Genomic DNA, 17,983 nt, shown 5'->3' on the forward strand with positions numbered 1-17,983 from the left:
GCACAGTCTATAAGGAATTTGTACATTCTCTCTGTGTCTGCATGGATTTTCTCCCTCTGTTCAAAATGTACTGGGGGGGGGGGTAGGTTAATGGGGTGTAAATTGGGCAGTATGGACACATGGGCTGAAGTGGCTTGTTACCGTGTTGTATGTCTAAATTTAATTTAAATTTTAAAAAAGTTTAAATTCAAACAACAACCCCTTAATTTACATTAGTCGGAAGGTCAAAAGGCTTACTGGCTTACAAAAAAAAGAAAATAGGCACAACTGGGACCTTTTTCTAGTTGGGAAGATGTAGTAAGTGGTGTGTGACAGTGTCCTGGGCTGGGGCTTCAACCATTGCATTAAATGCAATACACAAATATGGTCCTGCAGCATCCATAGGAAGTAACAGGTAACCAACATTTTGGCCTGGGCCCTTCATCAAGTACAAGCAAAAACTTATTTAAATGACTTGAGTGAAGGCAGAAAAGGTACAATTGCTAAATTTGACACGCAAAAAGGACATAAGGAAGCTATAAAGGGGTGTAGTGTGGCAAATGAAATGTAAGTAGGAATTATGAAATGGTCCATTTTCAAAAGAAAAATAGAATATTGAGATATTAAGTTCAAAGTTCAGATTTATTGTCAGAGTACAGACTGTACATGACATCACATACAACCCTGAGATTCATTTTCCAGCAGGCCATGCAAAATTTCTACTTATTGAGAGTGCATAAAATATATTGAAGAAAAGGTAAGTACCATATATGGCCTTGTATAGGACGACTCACATAGGACGATCTGGAATTTACACCTAAAATGCTGGTATTTGAACGATACCCTTTGTATAAGATGCCCCCCCCCCACCCCCAAATCTGGGACTTACCACTGAACAGTAGATGCTATTAAAACCCAAGTCACAATATTTTAAAATAAACCACCGTCAGCTCTGGTAATGGGCTGTTTAAAGCCTGTACAAAGCTGATGGCATTCAGACTGGGTGATGGACTCCCATGGAGGAGCGCTGAGACTTTGCAAGTTACTAACAGGGCATGCGCGAGATTGTGTCTGGGTCAGTGTAAAAAAGGAAGGGGTATTGAGACTTTGTTATCAAGGTTTGAGTTTTACACCTGGCGTATAGGATGACCCAATGGGACAGTTAGATTTTGCACTGATTATAGAAAGGGTGGATGATTGTGTGGACAAGGTTGGAAAGGCTAAGTTTCTTATGAAGATGGACATTAAAAGGTTACTGGTGTGTTCCCTTAACAGACAGAGGTAGGGAAATTTCTGCATTTGTCACCTCATCAGGTTTATATGAATATAATGTTTTACCATTAAAAATGCTCCAGAAACATACCAAAGAATGATTAATTCTGTGATTCAAGGTTTAGAGCATTTGGTACTTATATTGATGATTTGGTTATGGGGAATGACACCTGGTAAGCACATATCTCTGAGTTAGAGAAATTGTTTGACACACTTTCAAAAGCAAATCTTACTGTTAATTTAGCTAGAAGTGAATTTGGCCATGCTACTATGACTTATCTAGGTTACGTTGTTGGTCAAGGCAAGTTGGCGCCTGTTCAGATGATTTCTGAGTTTCCCATTCCCATGGATCAGGACGTTTATGGTAATGGTGATATCGCCCTTTGTTTGACCTACCTTCTGAAGAAGGGTGAAAAGAACTTTGTCAGGAAGCATTTGATAAACTGAAAGCCATTTTATGCCTCCAGCCTGTGCTTAAGTCACCTGACTTTGAGAAGCCAATTTCTTTTGCAGTAGATGCGAGTGATGAAGCTAGGGGAGCAGTGTTATTACAAAAGAATGGCTGTGATGATATTGACCACCCAGTGGCTGATTTATCCATGAAATTCAATGAACATCAAAAGATTATTTTACCATAGATAAAGAATTATTGTCATTTCTAGCAAATTATTGTCATTTGCAGCATTTCAATGTTTAGATCTGCACAGCTCAGGGAACCACTTATTGTGCACACTGACCATAATCCCTTAGTGTTCTTGAGTAAAATGAGAAACAAAAATAGACGATTATTAAACTGGAATCTATTCTGCAGGAATATGATTTATTGATAACTCATATTAAAGGCAAGGATAATGTAAATGCTGATCACCTTTCAAGATGTAAATAGTGCAATGTTTCACAGCAAAATGAAACTTATTATTTGTATCAACCACTGAAAAATGTCATATTTGTCTGTATTATATAATGTAACAATGGTGAATGTATTATTTCAAACAAGATAGAGAGTTGCAGTTAAAATTTTGCTCTTATAGAACACAGCAAAATTTTCTTTGTTGAGGGGAGGAATTACAAGCTCCTATTTCATTTAGTGTGAATTTCACTTTAAGAGCTAGCACAGGCTGCCCCCATTCACAGCTGTGGAGAGACTAGGTGGCAACAGCTAGTACAGGCTGTACCCAGATTCAATACATTGGAGAGGAGAAAGAGCATTTGTACTTTTTCCAAGGACACAAGTGGCGATAGAGTCATGTGTGTGGAACACTAAAGGAACAGCTCGTTATTGGCCAGCAGCCAATTTGGCTGATTTTCCCTGTCAGGGGAATTATTGAACCCACCATGACTAAAGGAAAGGTCACTTTAATTAACCCGTACTTGGGTTTTGGAAGCAACATGTTTCATTTCTCCTTCGCAGGGAAAAGAGGAGTTGTGAAACTCGACAAGAAGTGTAGTCAGTCGGTCTCTCCCATCTCCTTCATGATTACCTCTGTGCATCAGTTTAAAAGTCTTTGTTTTAACAATGGATTTCTAAGAATGAACTTTGGAATAATTTTCCGGAGTTCTGCTTAATCTGTAATGGTTTGGTCTCTCACACACACACACACACACACACACACACAGAGTTGGGTTTGATTTGACCAATGTTTTATATTATTAGTATGTGGCGGCATGTGATGTCCGAGTGACATCGGCGCCTCCCAGCGCGGTTCTCAGCCAGGTCTGGGCTGGGAGTATAAGTCCAGCTCGGCAGCCAGCAATAACCAGTTTCTGCTCACTGAGTTCAACCCGTTTGGTTGTGTGTTCTTTCAGTAGCAGTGTAGCTGCCGCTACAATTGGTGACCCCGACTGGTTCAAACATCTTTGAACCCAACATGAGCGAACCTGGGATCAGTGCTATAGCCATTAAGCTGCCTGACTTCTGGGTTCAGGAGCCGGAGACCTGGTTCGGCCACACGGAGGCCCAGTTTCACCTCCGCCAGATTTTATCTGACATGACCAAATTCTACCATGTGGTTGCCGCCCTGTACCAGGCCACCGCCAAACATGTGCTGCACCTTGTTCAGCACCTGCCCGCTGAAGACAAATATGGGACCATCAAGCGAGTTCTCACTGGATCCCTCGGACTATCCAGGTGTCAGCTTGCTGCTCAGATGCTGCACCTCGACGCCTTGGGAGACAGGTCCCCGGTGGAGCTGATGGACGAGATGCTCGCGCTCATGGGTGATCACACCAACTGCCCACTCTTTGAGTCAATTTTCCTCAATCATCTGCCCGACGACATCCGGCCATTACTGGCCAAAGAGAGCTTTACCGACCCGAGGAAGGTTGATCAGAAGACCCAAGTGCTATGGCTCAAGCGATTCCTGGAGGGCTCGGTGATCCAGCAGGTCACGAGGCAAGGGCATGACTGCACCAAGCCTGCCCCTAGCGCTATGGTAGAACACCCAGCCAAGAGAATAACCAGGAGCACGGCATCCGCTCCAGGCCTCTGCTTCTACTACCAATGCTGGGGAGCCAAGGCTCGGAAGTGTCGTCATCCCTGCTCGTTCCAGAGAAACGAGCAGGCCAGCCACTGTTAATGGCTGCAGTGGCTGGCCAAGGACACAGCCTCCTCTACCTGTGGGACTCAGTCAGAGACCACTGCTTCCTCGTCAACACTGGGGCCCAGATCAGCATCATCCATGTCATGGCCATCGAGTCCAGGAACTGACCTCGAGGATCTCCCCTCCATGCGGCCAAAGCAAAAGAGATCCAGTCGTAAGGGAACAAGACTGACCACTTCCAGATCGGCTGGCAAAAGTTCTCGTGGAGGTTCACCATCTCGTTCCTTCCAACCGCTATCCTGGGTGCCGTCTTCCTCCAAGCCGACGCCTCCTGGTGGACATTCTAGATAGGCGCCTGGTAGCAGCCCGGACTTTCCAAGCTGTTCGCCTCAATGCCTCTCGCACAGAGCAGCCGCAGATGGCCACGATCAGCATGCCCAGAGACGTTCCAGCGAATCCTGGACGAGTTCCCGGCCCTTCTTAGGTCACAGTTCTCCGCTGCCTCACCACGCCACAGGGTGTTCCAGCACATCCCCATCCAGGGTCCACCGGTTCACGCCAAGGCATGCTGGCTCCCGTCTGACAAGCTGCAGGTGGCGAAGGAAGAGATTTTGCATCTGGTGCTGGGGATCATTCAGTGTTCGACAGTCCATGGGCCTTGCCACTCCACCTGGTCCTGAAAGCCTCTGACAGCTGGCGCCCCTGCAGAGACTATTGATGGCTCAACAAGGTGACAGTTCCTGACCGTTACCCCATCCCTCACATCCAGGACTTTAAGGCCAACCTGCATGGTACAAGAGTTTTCTCCAAGGTTGACCTGGTGCGCGGGTAGCACCCTGAGGACATACCCAAGATGGCTATCATCACCCCCTTCGGCTTGTTCGAATTCCTTTGCATGCCGTTCGGGCTAAAGAACTTTGCTCAGACCTTCCAGCGCCTCATGGACTCAGTGTGCAGGGATCTGGATTTTGTCTTCATTTACTTAGACGACATCCTCGTTGCCAGCAAGGATCGAGTGCAACACAAGGTCTACCCGCATGCTCTCTTCTCCCAGATGGCCGACTTCAGCCTCACCATTAACCCAGCTAAGTGTCATTTCGGGAAAGACTCCATGCCATACCATAGTGGACCATACCATCACAGCCGAAGGAGGCACACCCACCACTACGAAGGTTTCCACACCCAGACAACCTCAAGGGGCTGCAGTACTTTGCGGGTATGGTCAACTTCTATAACCGATTCATCTCAGGAGCCGCACGCATCATACAGCCACTATTCACCCTCATCACAGCCAAGTACAAAATGCTCACCTGGACTCCAGAGGCCTGCAGTGGATTCGAGGCCACCAAGGACGCCCTCGCGAAGGCTACCATGCTCGCCCACCCACACACCGACCTGCATATGGCGCTCTCCATCAATGCCTCTGCCACAACCATTGGTGCCATCCTGGAGCAGCAGGTGAATGGACAATGGAAGCCGCTGGCATTCTTCAGCCAGCTTCTCCACCCACCAGACCGTGTATTGCGCCTTCAACCGTGAGTTACAGGGCATGTACCTGGCGGTTTGGCATTTCCGCTATTTCTTGGAAGGGAGGACTTTTACCATCTTCACTGACCATAAACCCCTCACTCAGGCACTCACGATGGCAAAGGATCCCCGATCGGCCTGCCAGCAGTGTCATCTCTCCTTCATGTCAGAGTTTACCACCGACATTTGGCACAAGGCGGGGAAGGACAACGTGGTCACCGATGCACTCTCATGACCGGCCATCTGTGCGCTGACACCCGGCCTCGACTTTGACTAGCTTGTCTGGGACCAGACGTCCGACGAGGAGACACGAACCTTCAGAACTGCCATCACAAGTCCTGCAGTTCTGAGACCTCCCGACTCCTAGTGAAGGCACCCCATCCTGTGTGATGCCTCCATGGGCATCCTGCAGCCAGTGGTTCCCCAGCAGTGGCGCAGGCAAGTCTTCCATCACATTCACGACCTTTCGCACCTGTTCATCAGGTCCATGGTCCGTATGGTGGCAGAGCGATTCGTCTGGCATGGGCTGTGGAAGCAGATTGTGGGTTGGGCCAGGACATGCACACTTGCCAGATGTCCAAGGTGCACAGGCGCACCAGGGCACCTGTGCAAGAGTTCGGGCACCCGTGCAAGAGTTCGAGCACGTCCGGGAACGGTTCAGCCACATTAACGTGGACATAGTCGGGCCTTTACCAGTTTCCCGGGGCAAATGTTACCTGTTCACGGTGATAGACCGCACCACTCATTGGCCCGAGGAGATCCCGATGCCGGACGCCTCCATGGACTCCTGCTCCCGAGCGCTGTTGCACGGTTGGGTCGCCCGGTTTGGCGTTCTGAATCACTTCACCAGCGATCGCGGCACCCAGTTCACCTCTGCACTCTGGGAACAGCTCGCCAACAGATTGGGGATCGAGCTACACCATACCACGGCCTATCGCCCACAGGCCAATGGGCTGGTGGAGAGTCTGTACCGCCACCTTAAGTCGGCACTTATGGCCCGACCCACTGGTCCCGACTGGGTGGACGAACTGCCTTGGGTACTCTTGGGCATCCACTCCACACAAAAGGAGGATCTGCAGGCGTCATCAGCTGAGCTGGTCTATGTCGCACCGCTGGCACTGCCCGGTGAGTTCACCAACCCGCCTCACAACCCCCAGTGGTCACCGCACGAGCTACTTCCTCACCTCCGGGCCCACTTGGACTCCTTCGCACCCCCACCGCCGCCCAGACACGGCACACAGCCATCTTAAGTCCCCAGCAAGCTGCACTCCGCAGAGTACGTTTACATTTGGCAGGGCCCGCCTGCGGCACCTCTGCAGAGACCTTACGAGGGGCCGTACAGGGTTGTCCAGCGTTCAGGGTCTACGTTCAAGCTGGACATCGGTGGCAGGCGGGAGCTGTTTACTGTAGACAGGCTGAGGCCAGCTCACCTCAACCCTACCGAACCAGTGATGTGGCCCAGCCCAAGAAGAGAGGCCGCCCAGCTAAAAAGGACACTTGTGCCAGTTCTAGGGGGGGATACTGTGTGGTGGCACACCACTAGGCAGGCGAACCACGCAGCAGGGCAGCTGGCCAAAATGGCACTGTCGGGGGGGGGGGGGTTTCCCCTTCTTCTCAGCACCGGATCCGAGTGACATCAGCGCCCCCCACCCCCAGCATGGTTCTCAGCTGGGTACGGGCTGGGAATATAAGTCCAGCCCAGCAGCCAGCAATAAACCAGTTTTCTGCTCACTGAGTTCAACCCGTCTGGTTGTGTGTTCTTTCAGTAGCAGTGTAACTGCCGCTACAAGTAATTATTAATAAACAGTGCTTTAAAAAAAAAGTCTTAGTGAATTTCCATTCCTGCTGGTTTATGACATAACACCTGATGGCAGCAGTGAGAAGAGAGCGTGTGCTGGGTGGTGCAGATCTTTGATGATTGCTCAGCTCTCCCAACAGCAGTGTTCCATGTAGTTCTTGATGGTGGGGAGGGTTTTGTTTGTGATATCTTGGGCTGTGGACCACTACTTTTTGCAGAGCATCTGCTCAGGAGGTACTGGTGGTCCTATTCCAGGCCATGATGCAGCTGGTTAGCACATTTGTGTAAGTTTTCAATACTATACTAAACCTCCGCAAACTCCTGAAGAAGTAGAGGAGCTGACGTACTTTCTTCACGATGACATCTGTGGATTGGGTATAAGTAAGATCCTCCAAGATAGTGACTCCAAGGAATTTAAATTTGCTCACCCTCTCCTCCTCTGATCCCCCAATGATCACTGCATTGTACACACCTGGTTTTTCGTTGCTGAAGTCCTCAATCAGCTTCTTGGTTTTGGTGACATTGAGTGAGGTTGTTGTTAGTATGTTATTCAGCCAAAATTTCAGTCTCCCTCCTGTATTATCGCCCCTTTTATACAACCCACTACCATAGTATAGTCAGCAAATTTGTAGATTATGTTGTTGATGTCCCAAGTCACACAGTCATAAGTTTAAAGTGAGTCAAGCAGGGTTACGAACGCAGCCCTGTGGTGCTTCAGTATGGATGGAGATTGTGGAGATGTTCTTACCAATCCTCACTGATTGTGGTCTGGAGGTGAGAAAATCCAGGATATAATTACACAGCAGAGTGATGAGTCCCAAGTCTTGGAGTTTGCTGATCAGTTTGAGGGTGAATGTCAAACTGTAGTCGATAAAGAGCATCATGATGTATGCGTCTTTGCTGTCCAGGTGTTCCAGGGCTTTGTGGTGAGCCAGTGAGATTGTATCTGCTGTGGACCTGTTGCTGCAGTAGGCAAACTGGAACGGATCCATGTCAGCACTCAGACAAGTGATATGCTTCTCAAAATGTTTCATCACTGTTCAGAAGTCATTTAGGCAGGTAATCACACTCTTCTTGGGCACTGGTACAATTGAGGCCTATCCTGCCACAGTGAGACATTGAAGGTATTCATGAATATATTGACAAGTTGTTCAGCACAGGTTTTCAGTACTCACCAGGATACTCCATCGGACTGGATGCTTTTCTTCCTTTCACTCTCTTGAAGACAACCCGCACATCATCCTCAGATACTGATAACATAAGATCTTCAAGGACATGGGGGTGAGCAGTGACTTTTCCTTGAAATGGTGCTGAAATTGGGTGTAAAAGTCATTGAGTTAGTCTGGGAGTGAAGTTCTGCTGTCTCCTACTGCACCGGATTTGGGTTTGTCGCAGATTACGTCATTTAGGCCCTGCCACAGCCACTGGGTACCCTCTGTTGTTTCCATTCTCGTCCAAAATTTCCACTTTTCCTGGGAGATGGCTTTTCGTAGGTCAAATCTGCACCTTCTGTGGTACTCTGGATCTCTGGATTTAAATGGAGTGAAACACAGAAGTCTACAGATGCTGTGATTGCAATAAAAACACAAAATCAATGCTGGAGGAACTCAGCCGGTCTCGCAGCGTCCATAGTTTCAGGCCTGAGCCCTTCTTCAAGGTATAATCAAAAAGCAGGCAGGCATCTGAATAAAGACTGGGAGAGAAAGGGGGGAACTGGGAGGGGGAGTAGTCCAGATCAACATACAAAAGGTGTTATTGGATATGATAAGAGGAAAGGTGAGAATTGATGTCTGCTTACCTTGACTCAGTTTTGTCACCCCCCGCTTCAGTACCTCCTCACCTACATCTCTGATATCTCATATCCCCTCTAGCACTTCAACCACTTCCAGTTCCCTGAACTCAACCGCCTCATCTTTACCATGAACGTCCAATCACTATACACCTCCATCCCCCACAACAAAGGCCACAAAGCCTTTAGTTTCTTTCTCAACAATAGACCCAACTAGTCCCCCTCCACCACCACCCTCCTCCGGCTGGCAGAACCTGTCCTCACCCTCAATAACTCCTCCTTTGACTCATCCAACTTTCTTCAAGTCAAAGGGATAGCCACACCTGCCTTTTTGTTGGCCATGTGCATTAATCCATGCTACAAGCCTACACAGGCAAGACCCTTCAACTCTTTCTCTGCTACAGCAATATCTACATTGGTGCTGCCTCATACACCCATGAGTTTGTCAACTTTATCCTCTTTGTTGCCAACATCCACCCCAACTTCAAATTTACTAGGTCCACCTCTTGTAACACTCTCCCTTTTCTCAATCCTTCTGTCTCCATCTCAGGAGACAAACTCTTGAAACACATCTTCTACAAATCTACCTCGACTACACCTCTTCACACACTGCCTCCTCTAAGGATTCCATTCCTTTCTCTCAATTTCTCCATCTCCAACGCATCTGCTCCCAGGACAAGATCTGATTTGTCCCATGGATCTGACTTCCATGCCAGATCATCAGAGATGTCCTCCAAACAACATGGCTTTCCCTCTAACACCATCAACTTGACCCTCACCCACATATCCTCCATTATCCGGACATCTGCAAAAAGGACAGGATTCTCCTTGTCCTCACCTTTCACCCCAGCAGCCTCCACATCTAACATATTATCCTCCACATTTTCCATCACCTACAATATGATCCCACCACCAGACACATCTCCCTTATCCTCCCTTCTCCACCTTCTGTAGGGACCACTCCCTTCATGTCTCCCTTGTCCTGCATCTCCTGCATCCCGGTACTCACGATGTGGTCTCCTCTACATCAGAGAAACTGGGCGCAGAATGGGGGATCACTTTGTTGAGCCGCTCAGCTCTGTCCGCTGCAATTGCGTGGATCTCCCAGTGGCCACCCATTTCAATTCCCCATCCTTTTTCCCTTGCTGACATGTTAGCCCATGGTCTCATGCACTGCCAGACTGAGACCACCCACAAATTGGAGGAATCACATTTTATCTTCTGTGGGGCACCCTCCAACCAGATGGCATTAACATTGACCTTTCCCATTTCTGGTAAATCCCTCCACACCCTATCTTCAGCTCCCTCTTTCCTTTCCTCTCGTTCTTTCTCTCTCTTCTCTTTTCTCTCTGTCTCCTTTCACAGAGCCAAAATAAATTTTCACCTTTCATCATATCCACCTCTGTTGATCTGGAGTCCTCCCCCTCCCAATCTTTCCCCTTTCTCTCCTCAGTCTTATTCAGAAACCTGTCTGCATTTTGCTTATACTTTAAAGAAGGGCTCAGTCCCAAAACATTAGTAATATATCTTTACCTCCTGTGGAGGCTGTGAGACCAGCTGAGTTTTTCCAGCATTTACTGTGTGTTTTAACTCCGGGTTTCATTGTTCATCCAGGGCTTCAGATTCGATTTGGTGGGTCACCCTCGTCCACAGCTGTTTTGATAGAGACTGTGACAGCCTTAGTGCAATCATTCAGGTCTTCAGCTGAGTTCTTGAACACCGCCCAATCCGCTGACTCGAGGCAGTCCTGTAACTGTTCTTCTGTCTCCCGCACCCACCTTCAGGCGGTACTGATCTCTGGAGCCTCGCTTTTTCAGTTCTCTGTGTGAAGGCAGAAGGGGTACAGCCAGATGATCTGACTTGCCAAAGTGTGGTCTCAGGAAAGAACAGTAGGCTTTCCTTATCTTGGTGTATTCTTGATCAAGGATGCTGGGATCTCCGGTACAGTAGGTTACATACTGGTGGTAGTTAGGCTAGGTTTTCTTGAGACAGGCCTGATTAAAGTCACCTACTAAGATTTGTAGTGCGTCGGGCTGGGCTGTCTGACCACATACTGACCACATCATGCAGCTCCGCAAGTGCCTGTTTGTAATCGGCATCGGGAGGGATATAAACATCAGAATCACTGATAAGAACTCTCAGGATAAGTAGAAGGGACTGCAGTCAAATGAGATTTGCTCTAAGGCAGTGGATCAGTCCGTGCTCCAGTCGGTATTAACTAAAAAGCATATAATGTCCCCTCTCTCTTTGCTGGAATCTGAGTTCCAGTCCAGACTGCGAATGGTGAAACCCCCTGGTTGGATCGCAGTATCTGACGTGTTCTCTGTAAGCCAGGTCTCGGTGAAGCAAACAACCGAGATTCATCTCACCTAGTTCTGATGCAGCAGCCTTGCCCAGAGTCCATCAATGATTGAAGTGATGGCCAATTTCAGAGGTCTGAGGTGCAAAGGTTCTGGTTATCTAAGTGTTGCGACAGAATTGTTATTCTTTACTACTTAGTGAATTAAAAGCAAGGAGGTTGGGCTTCATTTACATGGCCCATTGGTGAGACTTCGTACAATATTGGTTCTCAAGGAAGAAATGAGTTGGAAGAGGTTTAGGGGTTGACTAGATTAATATCTGCAAAATGAAAGGAAACTCAATTGAAACAGACAAGATGGTGAGGTGTTTTGACGGAGTGAGTATGAAGAGGTTGTTTCCTCTTCTGCAAACATCTACAACTAGAAGACAGTGTTTAAAAGTAAGTGGTATCCATTTACAACAGAGATTAGATGGCAGGAAATGTGTAAGGCTGATTTAGTCAACTAAATTTCTGCAGCAGGCCCAAAAGCAAATAATTTGATAGTCCACCATCCAGTAACCGTTTCGTGTACTTAACTAAATGAGGTTGACATTATAACCAACTAAAAACACCTGTCAATTACCATTGTTAATGCAATCAATATAGATGGCACTTTCCTTATTCTAATATATCCTAATTTCAAAATATCAGCTCCCAAAAGCAGCAGCTACGATATTCCGAATTTCAATCTCGTTAATCCAATAAATCCAACTCTGTGGCTGCTGCTTTATGTAGCTTTAATTTATCGATAGAATGGATAAACATGTTGCATAACTTCACATTAAGACTTTCATAACGATTAATAACAAAGCATTTGTTGATAGAGATATAAAACGTATATAAAGAAGCTCAAACTTTAAAGAGATACATAATGATATTTAAAGAGATAAACAAATTTGAAGAGACAAAAAATTCAAAGAAAAATTTCTCATGCTCACGCCTTCCTGTTCTTCCATCTCTTGTCTCCTTAGAGATCACAGCGGACTACATCTCTGTTGAAACTGAGTAATTGGCAGCTCTTGAGCAAATGCTATAGCTTCCTTTGGAGAATCAAAGAACTTTGGTTGGCAACCATCTTGGAAAACCTTCAAAACAGCTGGATATCTAAAGGTTACCTTGTAACCTTTCTTCCACAACAACTCTTTAGCAGGATTGAATTCCCATCGTTGGAACATAACTTGACTCAAATCCGCATAGAAGAAAACTCGATTATTTTGAATCATCAAGGGTGATTTTCTCTGTTGTGCATTTCTAATAGCCACTTGTAAAATTATTTCTCTGTCGTAATAATTCAAGCAACGAACCAAAACAGGTCTTGGACTTTGACCTGAAATAGGTCTTCTACGCAAGGCTCTGTGAGCACGTTCCAGTATTATACCTTCCGGGAAATGTTCTTGACCCAGCACCTGCGGAATCCATTCAGTAAAAAATTTTCTTGGGTCTGGTCCCTCCATACCTTCCGGCAAACCAATAATCTTTATATTGTTCCATCTGGATTGGTTTTCCAAATAATCAATCTTTTTCACCAAATTTTTATTTTGAGTTTGTAAGTCTTCGACCATTTTGGTCACATCAAAAACTTGATCCCGTATTTCGTCTATATCTTCTTCACACGAATTAAATTTATCTCTCACTTCAAGCTTAAAAGCTCCAAACTCAGCCATCTGTTGAGAATGTATTAATAATAGATGAAAAAGAAATCACAACAAAGTATTGGAAATACGATGTAGTGGTTGATATACCAGAGTATTAAACCTAGTACCAAGTTCAGTCATAATCTTGATAATCCCTGCATTGTATAAGATAATTTAGATTCAAGATTCACAAAAATCTTTTCAATTCGAAGAGATTTTGGCTCAACAGATTCCTGCTTCTTCTGCATAACCAAAGGATCTTCTGTTCCTTCCTTCATTCTGGTTGCCTTCCTTGTAGTATGACTGCGTGTGGAAACCCCAGCCACAGCCTCTCCAGCAATGACTGGAGGATGCTGGCCGGGGTTTTCCCCAGTCCATAATGTATTAAGTTCTCCCAGTACATCAAGTTGTATAGGTTTTTCTATCTCAAGAGATGCAGTTTGCAGCGCCACCTCTACAGTTGACAAATGCCTTTGAGTAACTCTTTGTTCTAAAGGCTGTTTGGCGCCCTCTTTAGGGGGCTCTACTGATGTAACATAGAGCTCTACATCCGAACACTGTACCTCTCTCCTGGGATCCATTTCACGCTGAGTCCCGGTGTCTTTCCTGTAGGTAGGCTCCAAAACTTGAACTTTGGAAAATGTAGTTTTTTGATGATCTCTTGTCGTTTTTTTTTTTGCTCTTTTCCACCAATTGTACCATCATAAGTTAAATTAATAGCACTGAAATTATCTAAACTTTTAAAGAATTTTAACAGGCATTTCTAGACAAAACAATAAGATAGAGTCAGGAGAGGACTGGAAGGCACGTCTGATCCTTATGCCATCTTGCCACGCCCCCCTTCTCTACATCCTGAAGAATAATGAGCAAACCAGTAGTCTGAGTGGATATTACGACATATTACATCAGTCACTATGGTAACACTACAAACAATAGTCTCTTAAAGAGATAGGCACACAATTAATTAAGAGTTCGAAAAAAAACGAGGTTTTAACCTTTACAATCAACCCATAGTTACCAACTAGGAAATTATCAGTGCAAATTTAGTGGTTTAGGTTATTGGTTAAGTAAACTTCTCTGTTTTAGCTCCTCTTCCATCCTACTCCAAACGCACTGACTTCCCTCACCACATCCTTGACCTCCACTGAATTTGGTCTCTGTTTTTTCTCAGCATCTTCTAACCTTTATGACCCTTGGATCACCATCCACCCAAATCCTTGGGCTCCAGCCTTTCTCCTATCCCTCCCCATTTCTCCTCATTTCACATTACAGACTTTGGTCTGCTCTCATATCAACCCTTGCCTTGTGTCTCCACACATCTGTCTTCCTCCCTTGCTTCCCCCATCTCTCCCTTCACCCTTTTCTTTCATCTTCTGTCTTGCCCTCTTTTGCCTTTCCCTTCCTGTTTATTATTTGCCTCCTCCAATCTTTAACTCTGATCTCTACTCCTGCCCCTCAGTCACCCCTCTCTTTGTTCACCTTGGGTTCCACAGAAATTTATTGCAAATATTCACCCTTAACAAAGGTAGAAATGCCATACCCTGTATAAAAGTCATGTGAGATGCGTGTGCTCAGCATTACATGACATGGATGAAAACATGAAACCTCAAGGGATGCCAGAACTAGAAGTCAGACAGCTCCTTGGACAAGCTCAATGTCTTCCAACTTAATATTCACATTGACAAACGTTGTGGTCTTATGCCTCTGATCGACACGCAGCGGAAACATACCTGCATCCAAATTGTCTCAGGAAGCTTTCCTCTTTTTGGCCATTTCCAATACTTTGTTGTGATTTCTTTTTCATCTATTATCAACCCACCATTTTCGTTGTACAGCAGTACCTTCGACCCTCTGCAAACATATCGAGCAATCAGAAACAATTTCATCTCAAACGTACAATCACAACACTGGAGCAGGTCCTTCTGCCCATCCTTCATCAAAGTATAAGAAAATACCAACAGGCATCCAAACAAAAGACTGGGGCACGGCAAAGGCAGGAGATGACGAGTGGAGAAAGGAGGGAGGGGACACAGGCAATAAAGGGAATGGGGATGACTGAGTGGGTAGAAGAACTGGAAAGAGAGGAAAAGGAGGAAGGGGAAAGAAAAGGTGAGCAGGGTTAGTGGAAAGGAGTAAAGTCAATATTAATGCCATCTGGCTGAAGGTTCTCAGATAGAAAATAAGGTGTTGTTCCTCCAATCTGCAGGTGGTCAGGGTGGGACAGTATGCAAGGCCATGGACAGACATTGAGCTTGGGAATATGACCTGGAATTGAAATGGTTGGACACTGGGAGGTCACTGTGGTTGTGAATGGAGCAGAGATGCTGAGCGAAATGATCTTCTAATCTGCAACCGGTCTTTCTGATGAAGAGAAGGCCAGAAAGGGTGCAGCGAATGCAGAAAATAAGTCCTCTGGATGTACAAGTGAAGTGTGGCTTCACGTGAAAGGCCCATTTGGGGCCCCAGATCATGGTGATGGAAGAGGTGTGGGTGCAAGAGTTGCACCTCCTGCAGCCACAGGGGAAGGTGCTGGGGGCGTGATGGGTGGGGAGGGATGAGTGCACAAAGGAATCACTGAGGGAGGCCAAGAGGGGAGGAGGAGGAGGAAAAAGGTTTCTGGTGGTGGGATGCTGTGGTAAGTGCTGGAAATTCCAGCAATTATGTGTTGGATGCAGAGGCTGGTAGGGTGGTAGGTGAGGATGAGGGGGATTCTATGTTTGTTATGTCTGAGGGTAAAGGGGGCCAGGGCAGATGAGCAGGAAATGGAGGAGATGCAGGTGAGGTTTGGATTGATGGTGGTGGAGGGACAGCCATGTTTGTTGAAGAAGACAGACCTTTCAGAAGATCTGGACTGGAAGACCTCTTCTTGGGAACATGTGGCAGAGACAGAGAAATTGAGAGAAGGGAATGTAATCCTTTCAGGGGACAGGGTGTGAGAAAGTGTAGTCCAGGTAGTTATGGAAGTTAATGGGTTTGTAATTTAAATCTCCCAAGATGGAGACATAGAGATGCAGGAAGGGGAGAGTGTTGTCAGAGATGAACCAGGGGAAGTTTGAGAGCAGGGTGGAAGTTGGCCGTGAAGTGATGAAGTTTGTGCATGAAACAGCCCCGATGTAGTGGTTGATATACCAGAGGAAGAGTTGAGAGGTCTTGCCTGTGTAGGCTTTGCAGCATGGACTGCTCTAGAAAACCCACAAACCAGCTGGGGTAGCTGGGACCCATGCGAGTACCCATGGCTTCTCCTTTAGTTTGTGGATCTTCTGTTCCTACCCCCACTTTGCCTTCCAGAATGCATGGGAGGGTTCAGCCTTAGCTGATCTTAGTGCCATCCTATACCCTGTCCTGATGGCAACATCATAAGCTCTGAGAAGGGCCTGGAGCTCTGCATCCAACCATGGTTTCTGGTTATCCCTGGTTGTGAAGCATTTTATCTCAGTGACATCCTCAATGCACTTGCTGATGTAGCCAGTCACTGAATTCGTGTATATCTCTATGTTTACATGACCATTGTAGGTGGCCGCCTCCCTGAAACAGCTCCAGCCTGTGGTCTCAAAGCAGACTTGCAATGTTGCTTTGCCCCCTATAGTTGACAATTTCCAGGTTCTAGTATTTCCTAATTTCAAAACGTCTCATCTTCAAGGAAACGTGGGGACAATATTCTGAATTATTAATCCAATAAACCAAACTTTGTAGATGCAGTTTTATGTAGCTTTAATTCGTCGATAAACAGATAAACATCTTGCACAACTTCGCATTAAGATTTTCATAACGATGAATTAAACAAAGCATTTACTGTATTTAAAGATAACGATATTTAACTTTAAAGATATATACAAGAAATAAGACAAATTCAAAGAAAATTATCTCAAGCTCACGTCCCTTTCATAGTTTGTCAAAGAATGAGATGCAAGTTCTTAGCCTGCGCAGATATTACAACATATTACGACACTATGGTAACACGACAAAAGACATCGCACCCCCCCCCCCACCCATGCCCTGATATCTCTGTGAACTAACCTAGTTTGCTTTGCGAACAGTCTGTACATTGGGGTTAGCACCTCAAATATGTGATTCAAGTAACCACGGTAGGGGCGAGGTGCAGCCTTGTACGCATCAGGGACGTTGGTGCACACCTGATCCAGGGGGTTCTTTCTTCTCTTGGTGAAGTTCACATGCTGCTGCAACTGGCGTGATTGAAATCACCAACAACAATCATGGCTCCGTCAGGGTGGGAAGTTGGGGCTTCACAGATGGCACCATATAGCTCCCTCATGGCTTCACCTTTCATAAGTCGAAGGTGAAATGTAGACAGCAGTAATCAGCGTGGCCGAGAATTCCTCGAGCAGGTAGAAGGGTCTGTATTTCACCAGGAGGTACTCTATCACTGCTGAGCAGAAGGTCTTCACAGCAGAGACATTTGTGCACAAGTTTTCGTTGATCACCAACCAAGCACTTTCCCGACTACTCAGAAAAATACTCCCCCTTCAATTCCCTTTTTTAAATATCAATTCTTCTTGTGTCACACAACAGGCAAGAAATTTGTTTCACACTCACCACCATGTTTCTGTTGCAATATTGAAAATTACACAACTGTGGAGCATAACAGTTTCTGAATGTCTTGGCCAAGCACTAACTTTTTGTTCTTATTTTTGGATTGTTTTGCCCAAATGGAATCTACAATAAGGCAACAGTTAAAATTTCCCTTCAGTTTGAAAAATGAGAGGTGAAGAAAGCCTTTATAGAGCTGATTTGCTTGGTTAAAAGGACTTGCCACCAACACCCTGCATTCACAGTTCAGTCTGCTGTACAACAGTGCATGTTCATAATCGATGTGCACTGAACAATATTCTTTGCATCCTCAAACTATCTGCTACAAGGAACGCTGATTTACAATGGCCTTAACCACATGGCTCAGAGAATGGATTTGAGAGATAAGAACCACTTTCTTCCTAAATGACTGATCATTTTGCTCACACACCAGACCCTCCAGGTGTGAATCCTAATCTGACCTTCACCAGGAGCACGGTGGTCGCCACAGTGCTACTGTTCATAGTGAGCTATTGGCACCATCCAGGCAGTGTGCCACATTGCTTAGCTATCAAT

General features: G+C 46.1%; 1 protein-coding gene across 6 annotated transcripts in view; it reads right to left on the reverse strand.

Moving 5' to 3' along the window:
• Nucleotides 1–17,983, reverse strand: part of LOC138748364 (uncharacterized) — a 169,431-nt gene that overhangs the window by 106,128 nt on the left and 45,320 nt on the right. For all 6 annotated transcript variants that reach the window (XR_011347978.1, XR_011347977.1, XM_069908422.1 and 3 more), the window contains exon 10: nt 14,611–14,731. Coding sequence is in view for 4 of the 6 variants with exons in the window: in XM_069908422.1 (XP_069764523.1) it covers nt 14,611–14,731 (121 nt within the window). In the remaining 2 variants the exon portion in view is untranslated. The remainder of the gene's footprint in view (nt 1–14,610; nt 14,732–17,983) is intronic.

Source organism: Narcine bancroftii, chromosome 13 (assembly GCF_036971445.1).
Source record: "Narcine bancroftii isolate sNarBan1 chromosome 13, sNarBan1.hap1, whole genome shotgun sequence".
Lineage (NCBI taxonomy): Eukaryota > Metazoa > Chordata > Chondrichthyes > Torpediniformes > Narcinidae > Narcine > Narcine bancroftii.